Source organism: Abramis brama (genome assembly GCF_963993115.1).
Source record: "Abramis brama genome assembly, chromosome: 7".
Taxonomy (NCBI): Eukaryota; Metazoa; Chordata; class Actinopteri; order Cypriniformes; family Leuciscidae; genus Abramis; species Abramis brama.
In genome coordinates this window covers 18,489,424-18,501,304 of record NC_139969.1, presented here as the reverse complement: position 1 = coordinate 18,501,304, position 11,881 = coordinate 18,489,424, and the positions used below count along the sequence as shown (strand labels likewise).

The 11,881-nt window shown below is 38.8% G+C and overlaps 1 protein-coding gene across 1 annotated transcript; it reads left to right on the top strand.

The window, feature by feature from the left end:
* The first annotated feature begins 2 nt into the window (after nucleotides 1-2).
* Nucleotides 3-11,138, top strand: LOC311087580 (apical endosomal glycoprotein-like). The gene is made up of 22 exons (XM_084120907.1): nucleotides 3-108; nucleotides 231-383; nucleotides 535-611; nucleotides 685-855; nucleotides 963-1,163; nucleotides 1,276-1,384; nucleotides 1,573-1,695; nucleotides 1,782-1,878; nucleotides 2,050-2,206; nucleotides 2,353-2,467; nucleotides 3,155-3,298; nucleotides 3,383-3,570; nucleotides 3,680-3,845; nucleotides 4,650-4,871; nucleotides 4,970-5,148; nucleotides 5,320-5,548; nucleotides 9,420-9,579; nucleotides 9,680-9,794; nucleotides 9,907-10,027; nucleotides 10,538-10,628; nucleotides 10,700-10,766; nucleotides 10,846-11,138. The coding sequence occupies exons 1-22, from the start codon at nucleotides 15-17 to the stop codon at nucleotides 10,927-10,929; spliced, it is 3,063 nt and encodes a 1,020-aa protein (XP_083977033.1). The 5' UTR covers nucleotides 3-14; the 3' UTR covers nucleotides 10,930-11,138.
* The last annotated feature ends 743 nt before the right edge of the window (nucleotides 11,139-11,881 follow it).

Here is an 11,881-nt window from a genome sequence, read left to right as displayed (position 1 = left end):
CTTGTCAAGAGGGCATGTTCAAATGTTCCAACCATGTGTGTGTGGAGCTGAACAGAGTGTGTGACTACAGCGATGACTGCGGTGATGGCACTGATGAAGAGCTCTGTGGTATGACTTTCTGTTTAAAGCTGTCAAAAACGTGGTTTCAAAGTTTTAAAGGCACTGATGAACTCTGCAGGACAGTAACATTGTATGAGGAACTGTACGACCTCTTGTCTTTTGTCGTCTAGATGTAAAGGGTTATAAGCATCGCTGCAGTTTCGAGCAGGGCATGTGTTCGTGGGGGAAGAGTGACTTGGAAGCTGGCTGGATTTTGCAGAAAGGAGAACAAGCCTGGCCTAAGCATGGACCACCAAGAGACCACACCCGCAACACTGCAGCAGGTGCTCAAAATAATACACATACTGTACACTAACATTCAAAGGTTTTGTGTCACTATGGTCAAGGATGCATTTAACTGATCAAAAGTGACAGTCAAGGCATTTTAAATGAGCATGTTAGAATGATTTCTGAAGGACATGTGGCATGTTCTAGGTCATTTCATCACTCCAGCACATGAACTGACAGCAGAGATCATATCCAGCACCCTGCTGCCCAGCTCTGATTGCACCGTGAGTCATGTGTCGATCAAATAATGTAATGCAAAGTCTCTTTCATATGTACTGATGCACCTTGTTCTTGCAGGTGAGGTTCTACCACTATTCTCATGATGACAGCACTGGTTCCAGGCTAGTCGTCACGCTGAGGACGCTAAGTAATGGAGATGATGACAATATACTTTGGGACAAGACTGTGACACAGAGCTTCCTCTGGCACAGAGCAGAAGTCACCTTTTCTACCGCAGTTAAGAGCAAGGTCAGAGTTTTTTTGTTGTTTTTTTACAGTATATGTGTCATTTACATAATTTCATGGCTTAAATAATGTATAACATCAGTTAGAAATAAAACTGGCTTTATTTTCAGATTGTTTTCCAGTATGTGGGAAATGGTGAGGCTCATGCATCGCAAACAGCGGTGGATGATATTTCCTTCTCTGTGACATGTGCTCATGATCCTGACAACAGCGAGCTGCCAGTCACACCTGAGCCAACGATGGCACCAGCTACAGCAACTACACCAGTGACTGATGCTTCTTCAGCTTCACCAACAGTCAACCCTTGTAAGGTCAGGAAATTTCAGTTGTAAATATTGCATACACTGACTATACTACTGTATGTACAAAGATGAAGAGTGAATATTCTTTTATTAATAAATTGACATGGTTTGTCAAATTAAGGAGAATGAATTTCACTGCTGGCGGTCAGATGGCGTAACATGCATTGCAGCTGGTGCTCAGTGTAATTATGACCTAGACTGCCCTCTAGGGGAGGATGAAGAAACCTGCGGTGAGTCATTTTCTTTCTTCAGGATTAATATGTATAAAAATAAAATATAATAGTCAAAATTCTAATTTTCTAAAATCTATCTATCTATCTATCTATCTATCTATCTATCTATCTATCTATCTATCTATCGGTATGAATGTATATGTATATATATATATATATATATATCTGTCTGTCTGTCTGTCTAGGTCCATGCAATTTTGAGAATGGACTGTGCCAATGGAGTGATATAAGTGTAGGTCCTAACAAGTGGCAATGGGTAAAGGCCACAGACAACACCGACTTGCCTACTGACCACACCACTGGAACAGGTAATTAAATGCTATATCAATCCACGACAAAAACATATCAAAGTAAATATGATTCATATTTCTTTTTACCCTTTACTTATCCTCAGGGCACTACATGCAGACGTTTATAATGGATCCATCTAAGAACGAGGCTGTGTTTCAGAGCCCATCCTTGCCTATCAGCTCTGCATACTGTCAGCTTCTGTGAGTTCACTCATAATTATGTTGTACTAAACTGGGGTCAAGACCACATTTTAATGTGGAGTAAATTAAAGGGAAGTAAAATATTGTTTTTGTGAAACAGACAAATACTGTTACACAACACTTGCCATGTTCCTTGTACCCTAATTGTCCTTACTATCTCTTGCGCACTAGGTTTCACTTCCACATGGGTGCTGGAAGTGCAGGCAATCTCAGCGTGATCCTGCAGAAGGGAGATGACAGGAAGCTGCTCTGGTCACGATCCAGCAGCACTTCAGCTGAGTGGGTCCCAGAACACTTACCACTGGGCAAACAAGACCAGCCTTACAGGGTATGTCACAGTGAATGTGTATGGAACACAAAGCACCCATCATGAGTCTGATCTTTTGGGATTCATTCTCCCTTGCTCAAATTAAACACCTATTAGGCAAGTGTTCTGCATGAATATGCACATATTTTCTTTGTGTCCCATTCAAGTTAATTTTTAGCAGCCAGACCTCACTCAAACAGGAAGGTTCCCTGCCCACAACTCAGACAACTGCCTTGGACGATGTCTCCTTCCACAACTGTGAGAAGGACTTCCAACCTCCAGGTGGGGAATCTGCTGAGAAGTTAGTTGAGATGGAAATGTATACAAATCTGAACTGCATAATGATCCTGTTTCTTCTATATAATACAAGCTTATCCTATTTTATCTGGCCATGGCAGTAGTCTAGAAATGATTAAAGTGAAATATTGTGACTATTTATTTACACTACCATTCAAAAGTTTGGGGTCAGTAAGATTAAAAAAGAAAAGAAAAAAAAGCTTGCATGATATTGATCAAAAGTGACAGTAAAGACATTTATAATGTAACAAAAGAATGTCATCAAAGATTTCTGAAAAAAAAAAAAAAAATCATTATGGTTTCCACAAAAATTACAACCAAATTTGAATTGAGCAGCAAATAAGCATGTTAGAATGATTAGCATGACAATGAAAACTGAAGTAATGACTGTTGAAAGCTTTACCATCACATAAATAAATTACATTTTCAAATAAATCAGAATAGAAAACAATTATTTTAAATTGAAGTAATATTTCAAGATATTACTGTTTTTACTGTATTTTTTATCAATCCAATCAAGGCGAGCCTTGGTTCTTTCAAAATCATAAAAAAAATCTCACCAACCCCGAACCTTTGAACAGTAGTTTACATTTTTAAATTTGAGAAAGTTTTGCTCAGTGACCTGAGCCCACATTATGATGACGAGATCATCTCACTTCTCCTGTACTCCAGACTTTTCCTTGGTCACATGCTCCTTTGAGAAGGACTTGTGTGGGTGGATCCAGGGAGCTGCAGAGGACCTAGACTGGGAGAGATGGAGCGGACCGACTGAGACTCCAAATACAGGTCCTTTGGGTGACCACACCAGTGGAAAGGGTGAGCCAGTAACCATTTCCACCTTATCAGTGTCAGGTCAATCATCATGTATGTCCTAATTATGTGTCTTTTGTTATTTTACAGGGTATTATTTGTACATCAAGAGCTCAAGTCATGGCAGAACAGGGGATATGGCTCATTTGAAGTCTCCTCTGTCGCCCCCTATTGGACCTGATGGATATTGCTTCACGTTCTGGTATCACATGTTTGGAGCAACAGTGGGATCATTAAGAATGTCTATATATGACATTTCATCCAACCACATTACATTAGTAAGACTCAAAAGAAAAACATTTGCTGGGCATTTTCTAATGTCACATGTAAGGAATGCAAAATGTTTTATTCTAACTCCAAAAAAATTTTTTGTCTCTAAAACTGTAGATGTGGCTAAGGGAAGGGTCTCAGAGGAATGAATGGCAGTTGGCTCAGAGTCATGTGAAACTGACAGATGTTCATCAGATATTAATTGAGGCTTCAGTTGGAGGACAGTCTGGGCACATTGCTATAGATGATTTATCCGTCACTAAGGGTGCCTGTGCTCCCACAGGTAATTAATAACGTAGCTTAGTATTTGGTCTGTTTTTCACATTACCCTGTTGAATTGTCCTCCATGCTTATTAGAGCACCACAAGCATTTGGCACAGCTGTAACATAATGTTGTATTCATCCATCTAGTTACTGTCTTCAGTATCAAACTGTCAGCTAAGTGACCAAATTGAATGCATTTGATTCATGTCAAAGACAATTTGATTAAATATACCATAACATAACCAAAAATGTGAGCCTGGAAGAGGGGTGATTTGATTAAGGAGATCTTGACCATAAAACTTTATTGTATAACTTTAAATGAATATTCTTTATAGAACTAGGTTTGATGAGTAGTGATTTAAAATAACATATTTTTTAACATTTACAGTTTATTAAATCGTTTTTATAAAGATGCATGACATTTTCGTTATCAGCTGATATTTTCGTGACAGCCAAAATAGAATATTTAATCACGCATACTAATTTCTCCTATTTTTACATTTGTATTGCCTTTGCAGTAATCTACGGATCAATTAAAGTTAATCTTTAAAAACACAAAACATTGTTTAATATAAGTATATAAAAATAGTTAAATAACTCTGTTAAATTAAATCTTTAGCAATTCTCAAAATGAATATCTAATTTACATATTACACATTATAATGTAATGCCTAAATTCAATTCACTAGAATAAAAGTCTTTTATTTTTTGATTTTTTAAAAATATTATCAAAAAAAATATTGGACAGAAGTTTAATATCAGCGCATCTTTACATATTGCTAAATAAATGTTTATGAATATCACCAGCTAATATTTGTTTCAGAGGGTCTTTGTGACTTTGAAGAGGGGGATTGTGGCTGGATACAACAGGCCGATGATGACCTGGACTGGATCCGAGTGTCAGGAAATAATGTAAAATCTAAATCTGGACCTGGTTTCGACCATACAACCAACACAGCGAGTGGATCCTACTTCTATATGGAAAGTGCACCTACCCATGTGCAAGGACATAGAGCTATAATGACATCTCCTCTGCCTCAAACAGGTGAGAGAAAACTGTGTATCTTTCTGTTAACTGTGATTATGTAAACTATTAACTTCAGGGTAGAAAACTCTCATGAGAAGACATAATCTTCTTTCCAGGTGATGCCAAGTGTCTCCAGCTATGGTATTACATGGATGGACAGGGCACTGGGACCCTAAATGTGTATCAACAGTTCTCAGACAAAGATCGGCCCCTGCTGGTGACCAAGTCTGGAGAGCAGGGAGGACTGTGGAGGTTTGCCCAGACCCCTCTAACCCTCTCAGGGTCAAACTACAGAGTGAGTCTGTGACTGATTGAAACGTCCAGCACATTATTTCAGAATTACAATCACATATTATTGCAAATAATGGCCTTTAAACCCTGCCACAAGTTATACTACAGTTTGTACCCTTGAGTTTAATGATGTGGAACTGCAGGAGTGTCCTCATTAATACAGTTGTCTTTTCAGATTGTGGTGGAGGGAATTGCAGGCCAGACTGAACAGGGAGTCATAGCGCTTGATGATGTTCAGGTTTCAAACTATCCCTGCACTCCTTCAGGACAATGTGACTTTGAGGCAAACTTCTGCAGCTGGATGAATCTGATAGAGGTGGATGATGCAGACTGGCTCAGAGCCCAGGCACGTACTGGAAATCACACACGGCCCAGTGTGGACCACTCCACCAACACTTCCACAGGTGGGCTGAAGGAGTTCACTGAGCTTCATTAAAATGTCATGAAGAATTAGTTTATGAAGGAAGTATATAGATAGATCTGATATGTGCCCGAAGCTGAATACCATGTTCGGAAAGGAAATGACGCATTCTATGGAGAACCTGAAGGGAAATGAGATGGGAGGAAAAATATATTTCAATAGTTTTGCATTCGCTTGCAATTTTATAGTTAGGTAATTATATTGCATATATAATGTGTGGGCATCAGGGAGCTGCTATCAATATGCGGGTTATGAAATCACTTTTGAATGCACGCTTGCTTTTTACTTTCACTTTCAAATTCGCAATCTCGCATTCTCTGCGTAGAGGGAGCACGGTACCGTAGAATGCGTTATTCATTTTCCGTGCCTTTCTGAATTTGGAATTATGTCTCGGGCACATCCTAAATTGTGACCCTGTTTACTTGTTGTATTAAGATCTGTTTCGGGTGATCCAATCACAGCGTTAAAGCTACTCAATGAGAATGTAAAACAAATCCATCTTCTTCAAGTCTTTATTTTACCCAACCATTCTTTGAAAAACTTGGTTTACTTTTTAGAGCTGTTGGGATGCATTTTTGTGGGATTGCATGTAATTCACATATCTATACACATAATCTATCATTGTTGTCACATTGAAACAAAATAATGTTATTTCTCAAAACGCATTGCAGTTTTATTTTTCAGCTACTAGATAGTGTAGCTTTTAATATTGTTTACAATGGGTTCCAAATTTTGTGATTTAGTCATTCCAACTATATTTATAGATCATCAAATACACTTAACCTCATTACTTTTGTGGTGTAAATTGCAAATAGAGACAAGAGTTAAGGGAAGCCTAGTCATCTGTCACCTGTCAATCAAGATAATTGGGCTTGAAAAACAATATATTTGTGCATTAAAATTTGTTTAGTTCATGAACAATTTGGAAAACACATAAGTCTTTCTGGAGTCTCTTTGTAAATATGAAGCACACAACCTTTAATTTAGGATAGTAAGACTTGTTTTGGATGTAAATAATTAGGTGTTTTTAATGAATCAGTTGAGTAAATAATTGAATGAATGATTAATTTGTTGTGACCTACATACTGGCAACAATGTAACAAAAAGAAAAGGTCACTGAACCTGAGGTGCAGTAAGCGATTTCCGAGAAACGCTATTGAAAGTGGATCAAAATAGACTTGAAGCCAATCAGCAGTAAGGAGCGTGTCCACTCATGTGGGGGGAGGTGCCTGTGCTGCATAAACTGTTTGTGAATTTGTGGGCGGAGCTATCAAGATATAAGGCTTGTTCGACATCATGCAGCTCTGCGTAGACCGATCGGCGGCTGACTTGAAGCAGTGCATGCCGGTTAGAAATTTTGTCCGACTTGATACAGCGCCGACGTCACCATCAAAGTACCGCGTGAGCGATTCGAGAGTAGCAGGAGAACTCAGCCAGCGCAGCTTCTCAAGAGCGGCTGCACTGGGCTGCAGGAGGGCTGATGACGACACAGCTGTTCCACGATTGGCCGGATTCACCGCATGACAACGATCACGTGTGTTTCGTGTTTATTCGAACACCTTTAGTTCCTCTAAAGCTCACAAATCAGTTTTTTATAACCTTGTTATATTGTGTCATGTATCAAATTAAAACTGATTAAAAAACGTAGACTCCACTTCATTGATAGTAGCTTATGTTGAACTTTATTCTTGTTCAAACAGACGCTGTATGAAGCAGTACATACAAATGTCTCTGAAACATCTGTGTATTATTTGGCAAATATTGCATTTATTTCACTTCAGCTGTGGTAAAGTATGCAAACACCACGTGAGCGGTCACTACAGGAACCAGAAAGTGTCCGACTTCACGTCTCCGTTTGCAGCTCCTCCCCGCCTGCACGCGGCTACTCTCGCCGATCGGTTACATCCAGCCACAGCCTATGTCGAACACACCTATAGGTGTGATCCTTTTTGGTTGGGGTGTGTTTGTTTTGGTGATTTCAAATATCAACAGTGTTTCTCAGAAATCGCTTACTGCACCTTTAATGAACAAATGAGTCTTTTTAGTAAATGATTCAGCAGATTTGATTCCCAGGGATTAATCAAAATCTGAAAAAAAAAACAGGCTTTTATCAACACACAGTAACACACTAAAGAAGTGAGTAATTTACAGTGAGGAAAATAAGTATTTGAACACCCTGCTATTTTGCAAGTTCTCCCACTTAGAAATCATGGAGGGGTCTGAAATTGTCATCGTAGATGCATGTCCACTGTGAGAGACATAATCTAAAAAAATAAATCCAGAAATCACAATGTATGATTTTTTAACTATTTATTTGTATGATACAGCTGCAAATAAGTATTTGAACACCTGAGAAAATCAATGTTAATATTTGGTACAGTAGCCTTTGTTTGCAATTACAGAGGTCAAACGTTTCCTGTAGTTTTTCACCAGGTTTGCACACACTGCAGGAGGGATTTTGGCCCACTCCTCCACACAGATCTTCTCTAGATCAGTCAGGTTTCTGGGCTGTCGCTGAGAAACACGGAGTTTGAGCTCCCTCCAAAGATTCTCTATTGGGTTTAGGTCTGGAGACTGGCTAGGCCAAGCCAGAACCTTGATATGCTTCTTACAGAGCCACTCCTTGGTTATCCTGGCTGTGTGCTTCGGGTCATTGTCATGTTGGAAGACCCAGCCTCGACCCATCTTCAATGGTCTAACTGAGGGAAGTTGGTTGTTCCCCAAAATCTCGCAATACATGGCCCCGGTCATCCTCTCCTTAATACAGTGCAGTCGCCCTGTCCCATGTGCAGAAAAACACCCCCAAAGCATGATGCTACCACTCCCATGCTTCACAGTAGGGATGGTGTTCTTGGGATGGTACTCATCATTCTTCTTCCTCCAAACACGTTTAGTGGAATTATGACCAAAAGTTCTATTTTGGTCTCATCTGACCACATGACTTTCTCCCATGACTCCTCTGGATCATCCAAATGGTCATTGGCAAACTTAAGACGGGCCTTGACATGTGCTGGTTTAAGCAGGGGAACCTTCCATGCCATGCATGATTTCAAACCATGACGTCTTAGTGTATTACCAACAGTAACCTTGGAAACGGTGGTCCCAGCTCTTTTCAGGTCATTGACCAGCTCCTCCTGTGTAGTTCTGGGCTGATTTCTCACCTTTCTTAGGATCATTGAGACCCCACGAGGTGAGATCTTGCATGGAGCCCCAGTCCGAGGGAGATTGACAGTCATGTTTAGCTTCTTCCATTTTCTAATGATTGCTCCAACAGTGGACCTTTTTTCACCAAGCTGCTTGGCAATTTCCCCGTAGCCCTTTCCAGCCTTGTGGAGGTGTACAATTTTGTCTCTAGTGTCTTTGGACAGCTCTTTGGTCTTGGCCATGTTAGTAGTTGGATTCTTACTGATTGTATGGGGTGGACAGGTGTCTTTATGCAGCTAACGACCTCAAACAGGTGCATCTAATTTAGGATAATAAATGGAGTGGAGGTGGACATTTTAAAGGCAGACTAACAGGTCTTTGAGGGTCAGAATTCTAGCTGATAGACAGGTGTTCAAATACTTATTTGCAGCTGTATCATACAAAGAAATAGTTAAAAAATCATATATTGTGATTTCTGGATATTTTTTTTAGATTATGTCTCTCACAGTGGACGTGCACCTACGATGACAATTTCAGACCCCTCCATGATTTCCAAGTGGGAGAACTTGCAAAATAGCAGGGTGTTCAAATATTTATTTTCCTCACTGTATATAGTGATGAAATCGGACCCTTTGTTTAAAAAATGATCACAAGTGGTCACATTCTCATTTAAGGTGTAAACAGGTTCTGTGATGCTCTTGTGCCTGTAGGTTATTACCTTTATATGGACAGTTCTGTGGGGACCTGGGGAGACACTGCCATGATTCTGAGTGAGATATTCACACCTGACAGCAGGGGGCACTGCTTCACATTCTGGTATCATATGTATGGATACAAAGTTGGGACGCTCAAATTATACGTCAATAACAGGTAAAGAACCATTACCAAAAAAAAAAAAAACACACAAAAAAACCCACCTTTTATGTGTATGTACTTTCATCACAATTCAGTGAGACTCTTTCTTTCCTAGGACCATCCATAACAGCGGGAATAAGCGTGGCCAGATAGTATGGGTGGAGTCAGGAGATCAGGGCGATGTGTGGAGGACAGGCAATATCTATGTGTCATACCGAGAGCCTTTCTGGGTATCAAACTCTATCATGCAGAATTCACAGGATCAATGGGAATCATTTTAAGATTTACTCAAAGCAAAACCACAAAACATTTGTACATCATTGTCTCCTCCTCTCTCCACAGTTTATATTTGAATTCCTGAAGGGAGAAGGTCCGAAAGGAAGCATAGCTATTGATGATGTTCACATTATTCCTGGGCCTTGTGACTCAGATCCCACCTCACCACTTCCACACTCTAGTGACAGTAAGAGATATATTAATGCCTGCCAGTCTACATCTCTCACACAGGATCCAAACTCTTTGCCACACCTGCATATAGAGGGTGAATTGAGAATGATACTCATTTCTGGTCATGAATTTTTTTTTTACTGGCCAAGGAATGATTTTTTTTAACTTATTTTCACACCATTATCTCATCACCTCATCTCATCTCAAAAATGTAGAGACCCATCATGATTTCAGTTCCTCATATTTCCTCATAAATCAAAACATGGCATTTTGGATCAAAAAGTTGTGATATTTGTATTTCAAACAAGACATTTTGATTAAAAAAAATCTTAAAACAGCGGCTTGAATGATAAATCAAATGCTCAAATTATCTCTCAAAATGGCTGCTCAATTGAGAACTCAAATGCTCAAATGTAATTTAATTTCCTCATTCAAGGAAGCATGAACTGGTCCAAAAATAAAAAATTATTAGATTTTTAATTTTCATTGTATTTCCTTATACAAAAACATTTGTTGGTTTGTTCAGCTGTAGGTATTGGTGTTGGAGTGGGAGTGACACTTGTGGTGATATTTACTGTTGGTGTTGTCCTTTTTGTGCTGAATAAAAAAAGAAAAAGGTATGTATGTACTTCATTAGAATTTAATGACAAAAAAGAAAAGAGGACAAACATGTTTTGTATCTTTACAGGGAATCTATACTTGAAGATGACGAGCTTAGCAACTCTACTTATAGCCCCTTTGACTGCAACATGAGTGTGAGTATTTTTTCTAAATTACATGCATATAATGTTGTAAGAATTTATCTTTGAAGTTTTCTATTCCTGTTTTTGCCAGGGTTTAACATCCACAGCAGAGAACGACAGCTCCAATGACCATATTTCACTTTCAACAAATGGAAATGACGAATATTTCACATAAAATGAGCAATCCCGAACTCCCATAAACAAATATATTGCATGTCATCTTTATGCCATCCATATTACTATTAAATTGAAAAATAATCTGGAATCCTCCACACTAAATGCAGTTATTCACACAACCATTTGGAATAACAGTAGCCGAATGGCCTTTAAATGCCTGGCTGACTGAATCATTGCCAAACACAGCACCATGTACTGGAAATACAATAAAATGGCTCATTGGCTATATGTGTTTCTTACGATCTCAAGTACTATATAATAACTTTTATATAGTATAAAAGTAAAACATTCATATAATTCTAGATTATATAATTTATATTGTCTGTCATGCAAATTCAGGCCTAGCATGTGGCACTTGCATGCCACAGTGGCATTTCAAAGGTGTTTTCATTTATTTCTAACACTATTTTTATTCTTTTTTTAAATTTACATATTCACATACTACTTAGATAACAACATTGCACTGAAATATGATGAAGAGACGTACTACTTATGTGCAACTAACATTATTTAGAGTGTCAGGAACCCAACCTTTGCTCTTTTTTTAATTCACTTTATAAGGCTGAAAATATTCTCAGTTAACACTATTGCTTTTCCTACTGCAGCTTTGTATTATATATGACACCACATCGTATGACTGCTTTCTTCATTTAGTTTAGGCAAATTACAAGAACTTTCTGATGTACTGGAAATGGGGTTTGACCCATGAAACCAGACAATTTCGACTTCACCTAAAACAAAAATAAATCTTAGCAAGTAGAGGTTTGGATGGAAAAGGCTATGTTGGATATTTCACTTTTTTTAAACCCCTGAATCTTGAGTTGACCTAACATCAGTCAGGAGAGGGCTGTTTGACTTTTCCAAAACTATGGGCCAGAGAATCCTCTCAGCCCTATGAGACATGTCACACTCGACTAATCCACTCATTTCTCATAGGAACCAGTTTCCTC

Excerpts from the sequence above, each read along its gene's own strand:
- LOC311087580 (XM_084120907.1), top strand. The coding sequence starts at position 15 with ATGTTCAAATGTTCCAACCATGTGTGTGTGGAGCTGAACAGAGTGTGT. Across the intron at positions 384-534 it reads CACCCGCAACACTGCAGCAG|GTCATTTCATCACTCCAGCA; the intron begins GTGCTCAAAATA and ends GGCATGTTCTAG. Across the intron at positions 10,629-10,699 it reads CTGAATAAAAAAAGAAAAAG|GGAATCTATACTTGAAGATG; the intron begins GTATGTATGTAC and ends GTATCTTTACAG.